The sequence below is a fragment of the Lutzomyia longipalpis genome, chromosome 4 (assembly GCF_024334085.1).
Source record: "Lutzomyia longipalpis isolate SR_M1_2022 chromosome 4, ASM2433408v1".
NCBI lineage: Eukaryota > Metazoa > Arthropoda > Insecta > Diptera > Psychodidae > Lutzomyia > Lutzomyia longipalpis.
Window position 1 is genome coordinate 13,308,088 of NC_074710.1, and position 21,214 is coordinate 13,329,301.

General features: G+C 35.1%; 5 protein-coding genes across 8 annotated transcripts in view; 3 read left to right on the forward strand and 2 right to left on the reverse strand.

Moving 5' to 3' along the window:
- The first annotated feature begins 208 nt into the window (after positions 1-208).
- Positions 209-5,868, forward strand: LOC129794524 (xanthine dehydrogenase/oxidase-like). Its single transcript, XM_055835277.1, has 6 exons — positions 209-908; positions 1,043-1,482; positions 1,555-1,845; positions 2,423-2,695; positions 2,765-4,126; positions 5,069-5,868. Exons 1-6 carry the CDS (start codon positions 209-211, stop codon positions 5,726-5,728), a joined length of 3,726 nt encoding a protein of 1,241 aa, XP_055691252.1. The 3' UTR covers positions 5,729-5,868.
- A 1,753-nt stretch (positions 5,869-7,621) lies between these two features.
- On the forward strand, positions 7,622-8,532 carry LOC129796467 (uncharacterized). The gene is made up of 2 exons (XM_055838422.1): positions 7,622-7,780; positions 7,915-8,532. The coding sequence occupies exons 1-2, from the start codon at positions 7,714-7,716 to the stop codon at positions 8,394-8,396; spliced, it is 549 nt and encodes a 182-aa protein (XP_055694397.1). The 5' UTR covers positions 7,622-7,713; the 3' UTR covers positions 8,397-8,532.
- A 1,011-nt stretch (positions 8,533-9,543) lies between these two features.
- LOC129796487 (splicing factor ESS-2 homolog) lies at positions 9,544-11,223 on the forward strand. Its single transcript, XM_055838471.1, has 2 exons — positions 9,544-9,746; positions 9,826-11,223. Exons 1-2 carry the CDS (start codon positions 9,609-9,611, stop codon positions 11,149-11,151), a joined length of 1,464 nt encoding a protein of 487 aa, XP_055694446.1. The 5' UTR covers positions 9,544-9,608; the 3' UTR covers positions 11,152-11,223.
- Positions 11,224-11,398: 175 nt separating this feature from the next.
- On the reverse strand, positions 11,399-14,569 carry LOC129796479 (leucine-rich repeat-containing protein 15-like). The gene is made up of 2 exons (XM_055838451.1): positions 14,484-14,569; positions 11,399-14,197 (listed from the first exon to the last, which is right to left on the reverse strand). Exons 1-2 carry the CDS (start codon positions 14,525-14,527, stop codon positions 12,247-12,249), a joined length of 1,995 nt encoding a protein of 664 aa, XP_055694426.1. The 5' UTR covers positions 14,528-14,569; the 3' UTR covers positions 11,399-12,246.
- Positions 14,570-15,216: 647 nt separating this feature from the next.
- LOC129796468 (focal adhesion kinase 1) overlaps positions 15,217-21,214 on the reverse strand; it is a 35,488-nt gene continuing 29,490 nt past the window's right edge. For 3 of the 4 annotated variants that reach the window (XM_055838425.1, XM_055838424.1, XM_055838423.1), the window contains exons 14-16: positions 20,666-21,126; positions 20,476-20,586; positions 19,130-20,329 (exon numbers count right to left, since the gene is read on the reverse strand). In XM_055838425.1, coding sequence (XP_055694400.1) covers positions 19,741-20,329; positions 20,476-20,586; positions 20,666-21,126 — 1,161 coding nt within the window. In that variant the 3' untranslated portion in view covers positions 19,130-19,740. Of the gene's footprint in view, positions 17,320-19,129; positions 20,330-20,475; positions 20,587-20,665; positions 21,127-21,214 lie in introns of those variants that run through there. The other variant, XR_008751223.1, reaches the window with a different exon arrangement.

Below are 21,214 nucleotides of genomic sequence, written 5' to 3' on the forward strand. Positions count from 1 at the left end.
CCTTATAGAGGTAAAAAAATTGTTCATGATCTCTCGAATTCTTTTTGCTGTAAATTCATTGAATTGGGAGAAAATTTCACGAGAAAAATTTTAATTTTTTAGATTCTCTTTCAATTTTAAAAATTAGCTAAATTTTTGTAAAAAAAAATTAGATTAAATAATTAGCTGTGAAAAAAATCTAATTGTGGTTTTATACAAATTCCTACGTATGTATGTAGCATGTGTGGAAAATGTACCTCTGGACACAACGCTTAACACATTCATTCGTCTCTATGCGAATTTAACGGCAACAAAATTTATGTGTCGAGAAGGTGGTTGCGGTTGTTGTATTGTTACTCTCCATGGACTTCACCCAGTGACAAGACAATTATCTTCATGGTCAGTCAATTCCTGCCTCTTTCCCATCTACTCATGCCACGGATTGCACATTGTTACACTTGAGGGTCTCAAGGTGGGTAAAAGTGCTCCACATGCCCTACAACGACGTCTTGCTGCATCATTTGGTAGTCAATGTGGCTACTGCACACCTGGATTCATTATGACAATGTATGGGCTGCTGGAGGCAAAGAATCGCCGCGTGACGATGAAGGAGGTTGAAGATTCCTTCGGGGGGAATATCTGCCGATGCACAGGCTACCGTCCAATTTTGGATGCATTCAAATCATTTGCAACGGATGCACCACGAGCCGTTGGCGACATTGAAGATCTCCCCAAATCCTGTGCTATTGGACGACGTATTTGCTTTGAAACGTGTCACCAGGAAATTCATCTAAGCCTCCCAGATGATGGGGAGTGGCACAAAGTGTACACTATACCGGATATTCTGCGCATTCTACAGGCAGTTGAAGATCGCTCGTACATAATGGTGTGTGGAAATACGGCAAAAGGGATGTATCCTTATGACAATGGTGAGTGGTGTTAATTAATTTTAGCTGTAGGGAAGACTGTGGTAGTCAACTACGCAGACATTTTAAATAATTCTACGAAATTGTTCTATTTAGAATTTTTCTTCTCCAAACTTCAAATAAATTTTTTTTTTTAGATTACCCAGAAGTTTACATTGATATTTCGGGCGTAAGGGCACTTAGAACATTTACACTAGACACTGTACTGCAGATTGGTGCAAATGTTCCATTGAGTGAAGTAATTGAGATTCTGCGAAAGACAGCAGAAGTCCGCAGTGATTTCTTCTATTGTCGCCAAATGGCCAATCATATGGAAAAGATAGCTCATCCTGCTGTACGAAATGTGGGCACAATTGCGGGGAATTTAAGTATAAAACATCGTCACAATGAATTTATTTCGGACATCTTCATACTTCTGGAAGCCATTGGAGCTACTCTCACTATTCTTTCATCAGTTGGAAGCATTAAAATCGTTGGTGTTGCTGATTATCTCAAAATTAATATGAATAGTCGTATTATTGTAAAAATTACCCTTCCTTCGCTACCAAATACCATTCATAAGTTCTTCAGCTACAAGGTAAGCCTAATTTTTGGCCAAAAAAAAAAAGTAATATTTTCTGCATTTTTGACCGTATGATTTTTTTTTCAGGCAATGCAGAGATCACAAAATGTTCTTGCTCTTCTCAATTGTGCTTTCCTTTTCAAATTCAACGCAAATCAATCGGCTATTGCTAGTGCAAGACTGTGTTTTGGTGGTATAAATCCACATTTCATCCATGCAACGGCAACTGAAAAGCTTTTAGTGGATAGAGATTTATTCAATGATTGCGACATTCAAGCAGCTTGTATGAGTCTTGAAAAGGAATTTCTCCTTGATTGGGTACTTCCGGATCCATCGCCAAACTACAGGAAAATGTTGGCTATTGGACTCTTCTTTAAGGTAGGATGTGTTAGGATTTTTAGGCATTGAATTAAGTTAAGAAACATGACTAAGTCTCATGTCTGAATAGACTTTTATTAAACATATAAATTAAAATATATTTCAATTTCTAAAAATAAGAGAAAAATCTTTTAATCAGAAAATTATTTTTAAAGTCAGGTGAATTATCCATTGAATCAGAAATATATTAAAATGATTTTCTAAATACTCTTAGAATTTCTGAAGAAAACTAATTTTCTGATCAATATTTCTTATCTCTAACTTTAACTGGAATAACACACAATTGACCAAATATTGTCCGATAATTACTGTTTGGACAATCAAATTGTCCCAATATTGAACTATAATTTCAAATACTAAAGGATACCAAACATAAACATAAAGATTGGTCGATACTATTGTAATTTTGAGCAATTATTGCCCAATATATGGGAACAATCTGAGCCACAACGTAACAACTCTTTAAAAAAATTTCAATTATTGAACAACGTTTGATCAAACATTAACCCTTTAACCTCCCTTGAGGAACAATTGAATGATTAAAGATTGAATGATTGTATAATAATCATCGTTTCAGGCTGTCCTAAAAATGTGTCCTGACGATAAAGTAAGACCGGAAGTTCGCAGTGCTGCTCTAGATATTGAAAGAATCCTGTCATCTGGAGAGCAACATCTTGCACCGACTATGGATCAGGTACCTGTCCCCAAGCTCGAAGCCCTTGCTCAGTGTACTGGTGATGCAAAGTACATCAATGATATGCCGTATATGCCAAATGAAGTTTGGGGTGCTTTGGTATGTGCAACAGAAGCATCAGCAACTATTGTTAACATAAATACAACTAATGCATTGGTATGAATTTAATTTTTCTATTCTCCATAAAAATTTCAAATCTAACTGAAAATGCAAAAATTTTCTCAGAACATGCCTGGAGTTGTTGCATTTTACGGAGCCAATGATATTCCTGGAATAAATAATTGCGCCAATCCTATGCTATATGAGGAAGAGAGTCTGGAATTATTTAGTAGTGGCAGAATTGTATACCATGGTCAGCCGATTGGGATGATTATTGCTGCTACATTGGATATTGCACAAGCAGCTGCAAAGCAAGTTGTTGTAACATACCGACGAGATACTGGAAAGCGTCCAATAATTTCCATTAAGGATGCATTGGAGGATTCAAAGAATAATCCAAATCGCATAGGACGAGAAATCAGAAATGCCGTGGAAGCAAGTGAGAGTGGATTGGATACAGCTCACACCATAGTGGGGCAATTTGAAATTGGTTCACAATACCACTTCCCATTGGAGCCGCAAACAACAATATGCGTTCCAACTGAGGATGGTATTGATGTGCACTGCTCAACGCATTGGGTGAATTTTGTAAAAATAATAATAGCTCAAGTTGTTAATATACCGGAAAATTCTATAACAATGACCCTAAAACGCGTGGGTGGTGCTTTTGGTGGTAAGTTAACAAATGCAGCATATGTAGCAGCATCATGTGCCCTAGCTTGCCACCTACAGCGGCGTCCGGTACGATTTGTATTCTCCCTCGAGACATGCATGATTGCTCTTGGTAAGAGATTGCCAGCTCTCACGGATTACAGCGTTGAGGTAAATGAGCTTGGTGAGATCCAGAAGCTTATTCATGAAATTGCACTTGACTATGGTACTTCCATTGGTGCCCCATTGGATTTGCATACTGTTCCAGCTATTCGAAATTGCTATGACAACAAATACTGGACAATTCGTGGGCTCTACATGAAAACAGATACACCAGCTAATACGTGGTGCAGAGCACCGGGTTCACTGGAAGGTGTTGCAATGACGGAAAATATCATGGAACGAATTGCAAGGACTGTCAAGAGGGATCCACTCGATGTACGCCTAGAAAATATTCCCCATGATGTACCTCTGAGGAAAATTCTTGTAGATTTTGCAGAATCCGTAAACTATAGGAAGCGCAAAATGGAAATTGATTCATTCAACCATATGAATAGGTGGAAGAAACAGGGTATAACCATTGTACCACTTCAGTTTGAAATCAAATATTTGGCTATCAATAGTTCCAGTGTCTTTGTCAACAACTCCGATGGCACAGTGATGATAGTCTGTAGTGGTGTAGAATTGGGTCAGGGAATGAATACTAAAATTGCTCAGATTGCAGCGAAAACCCTGAAAATTCCGCTCAGTCTCATTAGAGTTGGACCGACAAATGCATTAATTACAAATGGAGGCTTAGGGACTGTTGCAAGTCAAACTAATGGAGCTGTTGGCTACGTAAGTATTGACTATCATAGATTAGTAAATGAGCATAATTTGTCTAAATAATTGATTAAAAAAAAATTTAAGAAAAATAATTCGTCAGTCCATGATCAATTATTGATTGAGATATAGTTGACTCAATAATGATAGTATCAATATTGAGTCAATGGAGGTTGGCATAGATGATATATTATCGAGTAATCAGAATTGACCTGAGATTGATCAGCATTTGACCAATAATTAATCAAACGATTGACTTTCTCAATTGATTTGTCAATTATTAATAAATCATTGATCAATCTGATTGATTCAATAAAAGCTTAAAAATTATTGAATCAATCATGGGTAGATATTGTCAGTAAACCAAATTTGACTAAAAATTGATCAATCATTGAGCCAATATTGAGCCCATAAAGATCTGCAAAGATGCAGTCAATTATTGATTAATGAGAGTGATAGATAACAATGGAAATATGTACGTATAGATTAATTAGATGGACAATAATTGTTCAATCGTAGATCAATCAGATAAACAATAATTAATAAATTGTTGATCAATGACCAAAATACAGTACTGAACATAAAATCTGTGACTGTGAAATAATTGAGAGAAAGTAGAGTGAACATTGAGCAATTATTGGATCCAAATTACAAAAATGAAGATTGATCAATTGATTAAAACTATGGGTGAAATTCACTAGCTAGACTAGTAAGAAATCTTTAAAAAATCTTTAGTTTCTCTTAAGAAAACTTTGGAATTTTTAATTTTTTTTAAAGAAAACTTAAAAACTCTTAAGAGTTTTTAAATCTGTCTAACTAGTGAATTTCACCCATTATTTAGGACAACGCTTTTTATCACAAATGATCCAATTTTTGCTCCATATTTGATCAAACATTTTTGTTCTTAATGACTTTTTTTTTAATAAAATTCTCATATTTAAATTTTATGACTTGTAGGCTACTCAAAAGGCTTGCGAAACAATCTTAGCACGAATGGAGCCAGTAAGAAAGAATATGGGTGACGTCCCGTGGCGTGAGATCACCCATGAATGCTACAAACGTTCCATTCCTCTGGCAGCAATGGATTTTCATCAGCCCCACGATGATCCCATTTACCACGTTTGGGCAGCTGCTTGTGCCGAAGTGGAGATGGATGTTCTAACAGGGGAAGTTACGGTGCAACGTGTGGATATTGCAGAGGATCTTGGGAAGAGTATTAATCCTCACATTGATATTGGACAAATAGAGGGAGCTTTCGTAATGGGAATGGGATATTGGCTACATGAGAAAATAATTCATGATCACATCACGGGAGAGCTGACAACACGCAACACGTGGACCTATAGTCCACCTGGGGCAAAGGATATTCCCGTGGATTTTCGTATTACCCTTCTGGATACAATGGATAGGAATTTGAGTAGTGTTATGGGGTCAAAGGGTGTGGGAGAACCTGCAATTTGTCTAGCTACGTCGGTATGCCATGCAATACGCCATGCTCTTGATTCAGCACGACACGATGCTGGTCTCTGTGATAGTTGGTATGATCTCAACTACCCATTGACCCCAGATCATATCCAACAGGCTACTGGAACCAAAATACATCACTTTAAACTTTAATGGGAATTTAAAAAAAAATTCTAAGTTTCTATTTTATGTTAAAGCCAGTCCCAAAGCCAAGACGCATTAATCAATATAAAAAAAATTAATTACAGTGCTTTGAGCTTACGCGAGGACATTGAGAATGGGTAAATATACAAGCATAGAGTCTACGAAATGTAAAGAAATAAAGTGTATGATGTAATTTCAAGCAAAATGAATATTTACCTTTGCAAAACATCCGTTAATTGCGCCATAAAATCACACCAAAAGTATTTGAGTGTGAGAGAGAAAGTAAGCAGAGAATGAGCATGAAAAAAATGCAAATCTGCATCTTCTTGTCAAAATTACATACAAAGTGTTAAATATGCATTATGGAAAAATTTATGTTGCTCCCAAAGTCTTTATTCTTTATTGTCTTATTGCAAAATATGCACCTCTTTGGTTTTGATTTAAAATTCAATGCAACATAATATATCAAAAATAATCTTTCGGAACAAATCAATATTGCAGAAGATGTGTAAGAAAAGAACGATAAACTACACTCAAACCTCTGTTTTTCCTCCACTTATGATCATGCATAGTATATTTTTCACACTTTGAAATTCAATAAATTATACACGCAATGAGCAAAAACTGAAGAAATATTCATTTATGCAAATTTTTTTTCGTCTTAAATGGTTCATTCAGTTGTGAATTTTGGGCATTAAATCTGTTTAAATTGTAATTTTTTTTTCAGGAAGTTTCTCATATTCTAGAGAGTTTTCTTTTTTTTTTTAACTTTTCTGCCTTTTACTGTTAATCTTATAAGGAAAAATCTAATTAATCAGTTCAATTAGGTATCATTTATTAATTCCATACACAAATTACATTAGAAGAAATTTGCCTAGCAATTGTCTAACATTGTTAAAAAGTGAAAATTAGCAAGCATGAGAATTTACAAAAGGATGGGTAAAAACCGTAAAAACAATTGAGATATAAAGCAAGATAAGATATTTCTTCCTTGAATTCTGATAATATTTTCTTTATGAATTTTAATCATAATTTCAATTCTTTTTAAATTTTCATTTAATATGCCTTCAAAATTACCTAGTTTCCAGTAGAAAAGACAATTCTTAACCAATAATCTTGAAATTCAGCTAAATTATAAGCAATTCCAATTGATTTTTCAGAAATTGAATATGTAAGGTGGAGATTAGATTTAAAATATTAAAAGTAAATTAGAGAATAATTTTTTTATTTAATTTTTTTGTAGCTACATTCATGCTAATTTTAAAACATCCAGGATGATCAGAATCGATCAAGAAGCTGTTTTTTTAATGTTATTTAAGTAAAATATTGCATAAAACCCATTCAAAAAATAAATTACCGTCGAAAATCTTTTGATTTCTTTTTAATTTTTTAGCATAACGATCTTCTATTCCATGTACCAATACTAATAAATAAATAAATATTTGCTAAGCTCTTTAATGTACATAATTTACGTGGAACCCTTTCGGTTTTTAGATGAAGGCCCAATCAATTTCCTTGTCTTCCGCTGATAAATTTTAGGAAGTACGAGAAGAATCTTGTGTTAATTGTGGAAGCAAACATCATCAAGTTCAATGATCCGGAAAGACTCTCATTCATCAGCAGCAACTGGCTGTCCAAAAAAACCCCACTAATGATTCTTATTCGGATGTTTAAACAATGGTTAAACCTTCATGATTTGCTGCCATGAGTGTTGCCTTAGAGTACATCCAACGATGCTTTTGTAACATTAACAAACGGACAGCACATGTGGGAGAGAAGTGAAGCCCATCGAGAAGTACTCAATGGTAATTTCGTGGTGAATGGTCAGTGTGTGATGAAGAGTTTTTCGTGGCACACGCGGGAGAAACTATAAAAGTCCACCATCATCTGGGGAGAACTCTCAGTGATCTTTGGTACATCATTTGGTCGCCTTCGGACTTCTTACTGCTAATTTATTGTGCGTTTGTTAAAAAAAATACTTCAGCATTGCAACAATGTGGCAATCGAGTGGAAAACTTCTTGTATTATTTCTTTTGTGCTGCCTCATACAAAATTTCGGAGGTTGGTTTTTTTTCTTGGTTCAAAGTTACTTTTTTTGTGTGAAGAAAAATTAAAAGAAAATCATCAAAAAATTATTATTTTCTGAAGGCTCTCAATTTGTGGATAAATTAGTTTAAAAAAAATCATTTTTGCAGTTTTATGTGCCGATGAGAATGAAGCAGCACCAACGGAAACATCTAGTCAGCCCTTGGATGATGATACATCACTTGGCAATGGACCAGAACCTGAGGTGATTGATGTGAAGGATTTACCACCATTCCCAGTTTTGCGAAATCGCCTCTTGGATACAGCCAATGAAGTGGAGACCTTCAATGGATACCACTACGATAAACCAGAAATTCCTTTTGACGACACCAACATCAATCAAGTTCAAGTTGATGGGTATAGCTACCCAAAACCACAAAATCCCCTAACATATCCCGATCAAACCAACACAGTCCAAGAGGAGGAACCGAGAAATCTCACGCCGCAGAATCCACCAGAGTCAGCGAGTCAAGGACCACCTGTGATTGATCTCCCCGAAGATTCAATTAGAATTCTCGATGATGACGTTACTGACGTTGATGATGAACCAAATGATGCCGCAGATGAAACAGACGCATCAAATGCAAATTAATAGCTAAAAAAACACGACATAGACTCACCTTCAGCATCATCAGAATATTTTAGTTCTTTCATCACCACGCGTGTACATAAAGTGATTTCAATGGAAATATTTACAGTGCAAATAAAAGTGTTGAATTTTTAGAGAATTCACTTTCATTTCTGTCCACACGATCTCCCCTTGTTTTTTGTGCTCTCAATTCTTAAGTGAATTCTAAAAAAAAAACAAAATGTCTGCCTTTTTTGCATCATTATGCGCGCCATTTTTTCTCCTCAGACAATTCGTGAGAAGAAATAATTTGTAACACAAATTGTAAATAAATAGTGTTTGAATTATATATTGAGCAATAGAAGAACATTAACCTTGTCCAATCATCTCACATCAGAGGCATTGAGGAGTGCATAATATCATAAATAAATGTGCAAACTTGCCACATCATGGATTCGTGCAGAAGATTCACTTTTCATGAAGCCCATCGGCAAGTTTTGTTCTAATTTCTTATTAATTGGCTTGGTCATCATTATATTTATTGTATTTATTACATTTTCGTTACGATAGAATTTTCTGAATATCCCGTTGTTGTCAGAGAAAGTGATTTGTCAAACACTCATACTTCCCAAAGCTTTCAAGTTTATCTGGGTCCTCTGCGGGCTTGAAAGGGTTGAAAGACTTAGGATATAAGCGTACTTTCTTGGACGAAACATTCTTTCCTTTGATGATGAACGGAAAATATGAAAATTAGAGAAGGAAAAGAGTTTTTTTTACATATTTCCGTGGCTGTATGAAAAATTAGGACAGCGTCCTATGGAAAAGCCGCAATTGCAGTTTTTTTTCTATTTACATCGCTCTTGGAGCGTCCTTGGGGGAAAAAGGATACGCCATTTTCTTTCTGAGGATTCATCGCAGAAATTACTTAAAATGAAAAAGATTTTCTGAATTTTCCGTTTCCAATTACACAGCATCGTCTTTTGAGCGCATAAAAAATCAAAATTTCCACGAAAAATTTGCTGAAAACACACAAGAAAATTGAAAAAGAGCTATGAGGGCTATGAGTAGCCATAAATGCCATAAATGGGTTAAGCGTTAAAAGTCGTTACGCTAATTTTTTTGAATATTCTTGTTCCCAACAACAGCGACATCTACAAAAAGTAAAAATGAACTAAAAATGTAAATAAATAAAAGTGATTGTTTTGATGAAAGTTGTTCTGTGAAAAATTGAGAAAAATGGACGAAAAACCAGGACAAAAGGCACTGATTGCAGTGAAAGAGTTAAAGAAGAGTGTTGTACCCTTTAAAGTTCCTAAAGTGCCTAAAGAGAAGGTTGAGAAAGCCAAAATTCTCACAGAAGAACGATATGTTGAGGTTAGTTTTGCAAGAATTTTTTAATGATTTGATTATTTTCATTGAATTTTCATACAAAATAATATGAATTTTGTTGCAGGAATTGGGCAAAATAATACAAAGGGACTTTTTCCCGGACTTGGAAAAGCTAAAAGCACAAAATCAGTACCTGGATGCCCTGGAGAAGAATGATACAGCCAAGTTGAGGGAATTGTATGAGAAATACAGTGGCAGGAGACCCAATCAAACAGGATCCGAGAGTCCAGCCACCTTTGAGACACCTATCAATCGTCCAGATAGCACACCACAGGTGAATAGTAGTCGTCTATCAACTCCCGGACCAAGTGGCTCAATCCGGGAACGGATGAACAGTGAAAATGATGAGAAGATCACAGAAGGACATAGTTTGGACTCATTCCTGGACACATATACAAGTGAGGATAATCAGAGTTTTCACGAGATCATTGAGAAGGCCGATCAGAAGTTGCGACAGAAGTTTGAGGTGCTGTACACGCAGGAGAAAGTGCAGGCGCTGGAAATGGCCAAGAGGTTAGCTCTCCCCCCAATTGAGGATCAATTCAATGCGCAGGAGGAAGGGGTGAAGAAGGTGGATATGTGGACGTATAAGAATAAAAACTACATTATGTACGTTCCGGATGGGGTTGAGCTCAGTAGGGAGGAGCAAATTGAGATGGCGCAGAAGAAGCAGGAAGTTGTGCATGGGAATACGCGACTCAGTGAAAATCCTTTCAATGATCAACAGAGTCGTGAAGCAATCACTCAAATGGCTAAAAATCAGCAACACGTACTCGATGGGAAGGTAGATGTGGATGGGAATATCCTTTCCAAGGAAGCCACACCGCAAGTTCGGGGTTTTAGCTTCGTCCGGACCCCTTCTCCACATCCGGGTGTCAATGAGAGTCCCCTCATGACTTGGGGAGAGATTGAGGGGACCCCCTTTCGTCTAGACGGTGGTGATACACCGCTTCATCTCACAAACACTCCCGCCTTTCGTATTGCCGAAACACCCCGTCGCGAGGCAATTGCCCTGGAATTGGCTGAACGAGCTGGCGAACGTCTCCGTGGGCAGAAGGCGCGTGCCATTGAGGCGGCACGTCGGAACATCGCCTCACCATATGGACGATCAGCAATGGAACGCTTGGCTAGTATGTCCCCAGCTGCAAAACGTCTCGCATCCTCACGCTTTGGCCTTACACCATCTCCAGCGAGAAAGGGAACTCCGACGCCCAGAATATCGCATCACAAGGCCACTCCATCGCCGCTAATTAGAAAAAAGACCCCTCGTCCATCACCAAAAGCCTCCCAATCATCTTCCAAATCACCCGAAGAGCAAATTCTCACTGATGATCTGCTGAATATTCCCACAAATATTAAGAAGAGGACCAAAGCGGCGGATTTCTTTTGAAATAGAAATGAAATATCTTTGTATAAAGAGAATGTAGAAATTTAATATAAAAAAACCAGGTTTTAAAGAAAATTATTAGTCTTTTACTTATACCAACCAATCTATCCAATAAAATTGAATTTGAAGGATTTGAATCATTTTTGGTTGTGGTGTGACAGCATCTTTGAACAATTTTTTTTATCCGAATCTCAGTTTTTTTTAGTATTAGTTAAATGAATTTTTTTTATGATTAGTAAAAATTCTGAAATTAACCGTTATAAATATTTTTATTTACCTATAACTGGGTACAAAAAATCATTCATTTGATGTAGGCTCTGTCTTAGGGTGTTATCACACCTAAGCTCTAATAAACCTTTTTAATTTAGCCCATTCACGACAACCCTTTCGAATTCTCATGAATCATAGAAACATTCATTGGTGAAATTCACTAAAGTTTTTTAAATTTTCTAAGGTTGAATTAGACAAAATGCATATTTTCGGTGTTTTTCCTGGTCGTCTTAGAGGGCATTGAAATTCACAAAAATCGCCGAAAAATGTATTTAGCCCGATGTATCCTAATCCTGATTTAAAATAATCTCTAGTTTTGCTTAAGAAAACTGAAGGAATCCTAAGGAAATAAAGAAAAATCCTAAGAAATTTTAAGTTTTTTATAAGACTTCTTATCTCCACAGTCCACAATAAGCTTACTTTAGCTGCAGTGGATTGGAAGCGACCTTATTCGCGGCCAGCCCAAACAAATCTGAAGACTTCTTATAATATTTCAAGATATCTCAGGATTTTTTAAAGAAAATTTAAGATATTCTTCAGAAAAAAAAGTATAAAATTTTTCATGTTTGAGTCAACTTATGATTCAAAGAACATGAAAGGGTTAAAGTTTTGCTCAGAAGGTTTTATGTGAAAATCTCTAAAAAAAACATTCTTAATGTTTTGATCGATTAATATTTTACGTTTTTTTTAAAGAATAAATATTTTTGACGATAAAGTTTGATAGATATCCTTCGTCTGAGGCTATATAGAAAAAGAATTTTCAAAATTTTCCAGTAAAATGAGAATAAATCTCTTGAAGAACGAAAATAAGATTTTTTGTCGAATATTCTACAAAGTTTGAAAAGTTCTCAGTGCCTCAGCATTGTGATCTCTCAGTTTTTTGTAGTAGAAATAGGAATGGTAGTTGTACCAGAGAATTGCAGCTCCAAGAATTAGGACAATAACCGCTAGAATTGTGGAAATTGTGGCAAATGTGCGCACATTGGCTCTATCATCGTTGGATTGAAATGGTGAAGTTGTGGAATTTCTCCCCGATAGAAGAGATCCCAATTCCCTCAGTTTACCCTCTATGCTTGACAGAGATTTAAAAATTCCATCCAGAATTGTTGTATTGCCTGTTGCTGTAAAGTTGTCTTCTACTTCTTTTGCGTCTGTTGCATTTTTGGTGGTTTCATTGATCACTTCTGGAGCATCTGTTGAAAAATCCAATCCTGAGGTAATTTCAGTTGTTGCCTGCATAATGAGATGACTCTTCTCTGGTAGTTCTGAAATGTTTTCTTTTTTCTCAACGATTGCGTTGGAATTTTCTAATTTCTTCCGTAAAGCCTGCAACTCCTTCCAGAAGGCCACATTGGAGCCATTGAGGTGATTCAATGATGGCTCCTCCTCAATGTTCTCTTCAGGAATTTGCTCAATTTTCTCCTTGTAGCAAATATTTCCACGAATATTCGTCATATTGGTTGGCATTGGTTCATCAACGTTGAAGGCAATCCTGTTTGTGGTCTGCCATCGACGGTAGAGCATGAGGAGTTTTTTGCATTGAAACCGATTATGGGAGAGACCAATGAGCCGAAGATGCGGCAGTATTTTGTCCAAATCTTCAGGGAAATCACTAAGATGATTTCCATCGAGGTACAAATACTCCAAACTCCGGAAGAGTGACAAAACATTCTCATCAATCACCTCGAAGGCATTGTAAGAGAGATCGAGCGTCTCCAGGAAGTCCGTTGAGAAGTATCCGTAGTCGAGGTGAGACAGATTGTTGCGACTTAAATTAATCTCTTTGAGTTGCCCAGCTCTGCTGAAGCAAAATCCAATGTTGCTGATGTTGTTGTGTGCCAGGAAGACTGATTTGAGATTCTGACACTCACAGATACTCATGAGATTGTCTCCCAATTTATTATGATTCATCTGGAGCATTTCGAGTGTTGCCGTTGAGGCACCAATTGCAATATCCGCAAGTTCGTTATTCTTTGCAAAAAGCTCCCGACATCCCTCACCGATGGACACCTGCCTGAGGTAGTTGCTATTGACAATAATATTGGAAGCTCTAATATTTCTTAAATCCAACGAAGCCAGGAGATTGTTGCTCATATCCAAAATGGACGATTCACCGTGCATGTTGATAAAACGTTCCGAAGGAAGGAATTTATGGAGATAGTTGTTGCTCACATCGAGTTCCTTGAGTCGTGTTAAATTCCCAAAGACATCCATTGAAAGTTCTTCGAGGGAATTCGATTGGAGTTTAATGATTCCAATAATTGGGTTTTGACTGAAGATCTCTCCAGGGAGATTTGTGAGTTTATTGCTGGATAAATCAACGTGCATCAAGCCTGGTTGTGCAGCGAAAATTCCCCCTGGCACAGATGCCAACACGTTCATTTTCAGGATAATTTCACTTAAATTTGGACATCCTGCAAAGGCATTCACGCTGATTCTTTCAATGCGATTTCCGGTTAAATTCAAGTGCCAAAGATTCATCAACTTGAGTCCATCATCTACTTGTTCAAGCGTGGAAGTTGTTACTTTGAATTTAATTAGATTTATAAAATTATTCAGCATCTCCATTGGCAAGTGCGTTGTATTTGAATTGGAAATCTCAAGACGTTTCATTTTTTCCATATCATCAACCTCATACAAATGTCCAGCCTCAAATGTAAATCCCGCGATAACGCATGCAGGCCTCAACCACTCTTCATGATCACTATTGCACTCAATTTTACTTGCTGCTGCACATTGCAAATTGAATCCCACAGAGATAATCAATGGAACCAAAACTCTAGAGACAAAAAAATAATTAATAAATTATCAATATGAAGAAAAAGAAAATAAATAATTTTCATTTAACCCAAATCTGTTCATTGTATCACATAAAAAAAATTATCTTTGTTAACTTTGAATGTAAAAATAGGCACAAAACGTTCCTTTTTTCACAAAAATTGAATTGATAAGTTAAAGAAAAAATCTTTCTAAATTTCTTGTAGAAAATTTCAAGAACTTTGATTAAGAATTGAAAATTTCTACACAATTCTGGAAGTCAGATTATCTGAGTTGAGTAAACTCACCCTAAATGCTTTAAAATAATCATTTTTTCACAACTTTCTTTCATTCAAATTTATTTTTTTCTTTCTTCTTGTTCACTGGACTTTCAGCTGAAGACTGAATGAATACACAAAGCCTCCGTCTAATGCTGATGCAGGAAAAATCCTTCATTTATCAAGAATTCTTTTATCACACAGTGTTGACGATAAAAAGTTCTGCATGTCTCTCTTTATGTACCCTATGAAGATACATAATATTGTGCACAATTTATGTATAAAAAAATACAAAGAAAAGCTCATGTCGCGATTGTTTTTAGACATTTTTCTTAACAAGATGCTGCAAATGTGTTAACCCTTTGAGGACTACAACTGAAACTTGAAAGTGGAATGATATTTTTTGGGTTAGTTATGTAGTTCAAATAATAAATTGTTGATGAAAAATTTAAAAAGAAAAATGATCATTTAAGAATTTATTGTTGTACTTATCTAATCTTTCCAAATTCTATTTTAAAAAATCCAGTCAATAGGCAAACTAAATTCTTAAAATATCACGCAAAAAGTTCTGAAGCTCCCCTGATTACACCGCTTCAGTCTCTCCTGGTTTAACCGCATTTTAGGATTTTTAGCCAAAGGTTTTTTTCTCAGTATCAGAGACTTAGGTATCACACGTAAGTCGATCAACTCAGATGCAAATAATTTATTGACGCCTTAAAATCGCGCAAGTCTTTAACAAAAATAAAACTCACAAAAACAACAATTTTTTTTGTAATATGATTTTTACTTGTTCTTTATCGATAAATAAATTCTACAATATTGAAACTCAGTTAATGCAATGATACAGGATACTTTCTTGATCAAAATGATTTCTACATTTTTTTTTCATTATTTTTTCTCCTTTTTCACTTAATTTTTTTTTACAAAATCTTACACAAGTTTAGCAAAATTTAAATAAAATTAAAAATATATAATGCAATTTTACATTAGAAAAATGTTCACAAGTGAAAATTATAATCTCCATTATTACAACTATATGTATCGCAATTTATTGTTCTCTGACAAAGGATTCTTTTTTTTCTTTATTACGTTTCATGGAAAGGATTTTTTAATGCAATTTTCCTTACTATTTACTTATTGTTTCATCGTTTCTTCTGTTCGTATTGTGTTTTTTTTATTATTTTTTCATCAAGTAGCGGTATCAAAAATTGCTATTACACACTTACAAAAATGCAAAAAATTATTAAAGTTACTTTCTTTTATGATTAAGATATCTTTCTTTCTTTCTTTTTACTCATTAAATGTTCAAGTATGCAATAAACGGGTGCATCTACTTAATATAAATTTACACACTTTGCAATGAATTTTCTTTTATAAGCTGACTTTAAGAGCAATTTTTCTCATCAGAGTAGAATTAGTTACATATTTTGAATTCTAAAAATGTAAGAATTTGAGGAAATTTTCCAACTTTTATTGTTTTTATTTTTTTTTTACGTTTTGCTTACATAAGTGAGGCTCAATTTCTTCAAAAACACTTTGAGCTGACTATTCTTTTTTTTTTTTTTTAATAATTCTCACTATATTATGTCGTTTTAATATTTTTCTTTATTCTAATGTCACTTTATGTTTATTTTTTATTTATAAAAAAAAATCATAAGCGCAAGCATTCTTTCACATTAAATCAGTTTGAAATTAATTTTAAACTTTCTTTTATTTTCCAACATTATTTTCTTTTGATTTAGTTTCCCTTTCTTTAAATATTTTCATACCAGATATTTTTTTTGTTTTGAATTTGAATGTTTTAAATTAAAAAAAATATCGTATTGAATTCGAGAATGTTTTATTTAGTTTTTCTCCATTCACGGTGACTAGTAAGATAAATTGTATTATCCTTTAAAAAACACATTCAAATTAAAAATATAATAAATACTAAGACGAATGAAATGCTTTTGGAGGAAATTCTCTATGGGATAGAGTAGATTTTTTTGTTTAAATATTTTTTCTATTTGCTCAAAATGATGTGTTAAATTCACATATAACAACATTCTTATTCTAACCACATTGATGCTTAAGAGGCGTTATTACAATATATGTATGCAGTAGTTATATGTGTAGGTATTATAATTTATGCTAATAGACTTTAATAATATACAAATTACAATAAACATTATGTCCAACTACAGCAATTTTTTTATTTGAATTAGTTGATATTTTATTTAATTTTTCATTCTAAAAAGGTACCTCTTCAAGGTTTAATAAGTCAATGATTTCTGGATGATTTCTCTGTTAATGAAAGGAGTCTACTCATTTTTGTATATGAGATAATTCGTCATGCGAGGGGACATTATTAATTTTGTTGAGGATAAAAAAAATCAGAAATCGTTAAAAAGCAATTAACATTTTCCACTGGTATCCACTGGAAACACTCAAAAATAAAAATAAATGACGTTACAGTTATGTTTTTTGTCCCTTTGAATGAATGAAACGTTTGCGTTAATGTTTCATCTACGACTTTTGAAACATCTTTTGAAAACCATTGAAGAGGCTCCTTTGCGTATTTTTCATACTAACTTCTCATAAAACAAATAATTCTTGCATTGTAGACGCTCATAGTGATTAAATTAGCACAATGAGAAGGAAAATATATAGTTTAGACTTTAAATAAAGCTATGTAGATTAACTTGAGAAAAAGGGACATCCATATTTCATTCAAATCAAATCATTAGACTTTTAAAATTCGTATACAATCGGTTTTTTTTTGTTCAGAAAACATTTTTAGGAAGGATTGCAATTAACCCTTTCATATTCATGGGGTCATAATTTGACCTGGAAATGTCCATTGAGAGCACCCAAACAATAAATATCGCTATAAAAATATCGAATATTTCAATATTTGAATATTTCACGATGATGCGAAAGGATTTTTGTCATCGCATGAAACACAGAAACATTGAAACATTCGATCTTTGTATCACGATGTTTGTTCAGTGGCTTCTTTCAAAAGACATTTTTCACACAAAACGTCTTCCTTGGTATCTTGTAAATTCAACACATTATGACACAATTTTAGTTACACCTAAAATTCAGCAAAATGTAATGTTTCATGTCTGAAGCAACATATGACTCAATGATCTCGAAAAAGTTAATGTTTATATATATTTTTAGCTGTGATTCTTTCTTCAAAGAAGCACAGCTTCTGTGTACACTCAAAAATGCAAAGTCGTCAGATCGGGCTCAAACTTGGGATGAGCACGAATTATGGTCCCTACATTCCAAAAAACGTTGGCGCCAAAAATTGTTCCGGCCGGTCGGCCGGCCGGCCGGCCGTCCGTCCGTCCGGAACCTTTTGCTAAATTACAAGAGAACGGTAATAGATAGAGACTTGCGGTCAACGGCAAAGTTCATATATCGGGTGGAAGACATCCGATTATGAGGTTAAATCCAACCCCCCACCCCCGCGTCCGCCATTTTGAATAACTGTCAAATTTTGTTTTCGCTATATCTCAGCCCCTGTAATAGCTAAAAATCTGAAATTTTTATATGTTGTAGGGGCCATCAAGACCTTTCAAACGATACCTCATTTTCGAAAATCGGCCAAGCCGTTTAGCCAATATGGCCGTCACAATTTTTCATCGAAAATCGGCCATAACTCGAGAACGGCTTGGCCGATTTTGATCAACTCGGGCTCAAATGAAAGATATTAACGAGCCCTACAACTGCTCGGAATATTTCAAGTTCAAAAAATGACCGCAAGTGGCGCTAAAATCGAAAACAAAATTTTCGATGAGTTTTCGATGAATATCTCGAGCACCGCTTTATAGAATTACTTCATATTTTGATATGTTATAGTTGGCTATAATATCTTTCATCATGCCAAAAATGAAGAAAATCTATGTAGCCGTTCCGGAGATATAGCGTTTTAAAGTTAACATGTCATATCTTGAGTTGCATAAGACCAACGCCCCGCGAAGCGGGGCGTTTTATATATACATATATAAAAGTAAAGTAAAATATATATAAATGCATAGATATACACATTATATATACATATAAAAATGCAAAGATAAATATTAAATAAAAATATAGCATGGATGGAACAGTATAAAGCGAAAGAACGGTAAGTAAAACTTACAGGCTGTGATTCTTTCTTTGTCAGTGAAATGTGAAGATGGCCAAAAATTGAGGATGAGCAAATTTTGAGGAGAGACTTACTCGTGAGCCGAATCACAGCCAACGCCCACCACGATTAAGACTTTCTTCAAAATTTCTGCGCGTTGGCTGTGATTCGGCTCGCGAGTAAGTCTCTCCTCAAAATTTGCTCATCCTCAATTTTTGGCCATCTTCACATTTCACTGACAAAGAAAGAATCACAGCCTGTAAGTTTTACTTACCGTTCTTTCGCTTTATACTGTTCCATCCATGCTATATTTTTATTTAATATTTATTTTAAATGGAATCGCTTTTGATTAAAAGTAAAAAGAAAATCAAAAAATAATGAAATTTTATAAAGTAGATTTTTAAATAAAGTAATTTTATAAAGTATTTTACATACGTAGACCCAAACGTGTAACCTTAGAAATGCGTTAAATTTACGTAAATTAGGACAAAGAAGACGTTCTGATTAAGAAATGTTTTCTAATAGCATCCATAGAATTAATATTGCGATAAAAGGAGCGCATGTTTCAATGTTTCTTTATTTCATTTGGACGCGAAAGTGTTAAAAAAAAAACCACTAAATTCCGTAATACAATATTGAAGTAATTTTCAGCATGTGTGGGTAATATTTAAAAAGTCTTTCATTCTTGCCTTCTATTTCAATCTACTACGAGCGTTTGGAATTTAAGGAAAAGATTTTCACAAAACAGTGTCTTTCATTATATTTAAAATCTATTAGCTTTGATAAAAAATTGTAAAAGCATTAGAAAGTTCGACTAAATAGTCACAAAATACTGAAAATGGCTATTTTGGGACGATTTTGAGTAATTTATGGGACTTTTTTTTGATACTTTGTTCCATTAGGAGTTTCTTTCTTAAACTTCTTAAGAAATTTTTTTAGAAGGAACTTTAATCATCGTCCATTTTGTTATTTTTTTTTTAATTCATTCTAATGCTTTTGGTTTAGAAAAACAATAATATATATTTTTATGTAGGTACCTACCATAGATTTGGAAGTTAGGAGTAGCTCATTGAGATAACTGCTCAAACTACTGAACTCTCAGGTCCGCTATAGAAGTTGTAGACTGAATTATTTTTCACTGGAACTCTTTTGTTTTTTTTTAGTTTAAGTTTAGTGATTAACTTGATTGTGTGAATTTTCTTGGACGTGTGGAGTATTGTCGGGAAGTTTCGTGCTAGAAGATGCAATGCCTGCATTGCTGTATAAATCACTTGGATCTTCGATAATTTTTAAAGGTTCATCAGTGGAACTAATGCATTCCGTACCACCTCCTTGGGAACTTAGACCCTTCATGAGGAGATTTGATTTGAGTTTTGACGTGAGATTGGGTGGTTTGGCTGCAATTGCTGGCTTTGACGGTGTCCCACATGCTGCCGCCTCCCGTCCCAACTCCAAATGCTTCAATTGATGATTTATAACGCATTCATTGTCATAAATGCCCGTCTGTTGATTCGAATACATATTCTGTTGCTCCATAACAGATGCTGCATTCTGGTACGTCTCCTCTGTGACAGCTGTTGCTGTTGCACCACCACCAATTGATACAGGTGAAGAGAGACTAGTTGAATTGGACGGATTTTTGGGTGAAATTTGGTTCTTGTCTGTGAACCACATTTGGTATCGAACACGAATTGAATCCACAACATCCAGCAGATTTTTTGCATCCATCGCCAGGACATGGGCAGCAGCAAGCATACTCCTGTAAAAAAAAACAAGTTGAATATTCTTAAATTGTTTCAATTCTTTTCTTTATACTGATTTATAGAATTATAGATTTCAAAATAATTGTTTTATAGTTTTCTTTCAAAATTGATTTTTATTTATTTTTTCTAATTCTTCACTCACTTTTTGTATTCAACGTCCAACGTTGTGTCGCTATACTGCTGAGCTAATCGCATGGAGGAAACTAGCTCAAACATATCCTTCGACAGAACTTTGTGGGCCATTTCCACTTCCCTAAAAACAAATCATTTTATTTGCAAATTCTTCCTTTTTTTCAAATCTTTCAATTAGAATTAACGAAAAGTCAACAAACCTGTGAGCTTGTGCGGGAAATTGTGTTGAAACTTGATCAACCGATCCCAGGAGCACCCTCAACTCAATCCCAATATTCTTCACCAAGTCCAAATATTCAGCCGCAACGGATCGTTCAACGCCCTGACTCAGCGCCATTATTGCCTTAACGACGCCCGTTGTAGCACTGTAGACGGCATCATTGGTTCGATCGAGGGCAAGAGTCTTCCGCACATCTGCTGCACCGGATTTATCAAGCGACGACGACGATGATGATGCCGTTGCGCGGAGAGTACCGGAATTGGAGCCTGGCGTATGTGGACGAGAATCCCCGAGACCACTTGTTGTTTCAACAGGAAGACTCTGAGGGCCAGATGAGACGGAAGTTTGCGGTGAGAAGCGATTAGCACCTGAGAAAGCACCAGCACCACCATTTGTATCACCATCAGCGGATCCCGTTGTTATTAAACTCAAGCGTTTCTTCTGTAATTTAAATGAAACATCTTTTATGCAAAATGCTCCTTTTTTTTTAAATAGCATCACTCTTCGACGCCATTTTAGATTTTTCTTT

Coding starts and splice junctions, on each gene's coding strand:
- LOC129794524 (XM_055835277.1), top strand. CDS start 209: ATGTATGTAGCATGTGTGGAAAATGTACCTCTGGACACAACGCTTAAC. Junction 909..1,042: donor GATGTATCCTTATGACAATG/GTGAGTGGTGTT, acceptor TTTTTTTTTTAG/ATTACCCAGAAGTTTACATT. Junction 1,483..1,554: donor ATAAGTTCTTCAGCTACAAG/GTAAGCCTAATT, acceptor TTTTTTTTTCAG/GCAATGCAGAGATCACAAAA.
- LOC129796467 (XM_055838422.1), top strand. CDS start 7,714: ATGTGGCAATCGAGTGGAAAACTTCTTGTATTATTTCTTTTGTGCTGC. Junction 7,781..7,914: donor CCTCATACAAAATTTCGGAG/GTTGGTTTTTTT, acceptor TCATTTTTGCAG/TTTTATGTGCCGATGAGAAT.
- LOC129796487 (XM_055838471.1), top strand. CDS start 9,609: ATGGACGAAAAACCAGGACAAAAGGCACTGATTGCAGTGAAAGAGTTA. Junction 9,747..9,825: donor CAGAAGAACGATATGTTGAG/GTTAGTTTTGCA, acceptor ATTTTGTTGCAG/GAATTGGGCAAAATAATACA.
- LOC129796479 (XM_055838451.1), bottom strand. CDS start 14,527: ATGAAAGAAAGTTGTGAAAAAATGATTATTTTAAAGCATTTAGG. Junction 14,198..14,483: donor ATTATTTTAAAGCATTTAGG/GTGAGTTTACTC, acceptor TTTTGTCTCTAG/AGTTTTGGTTCCATTGATTA.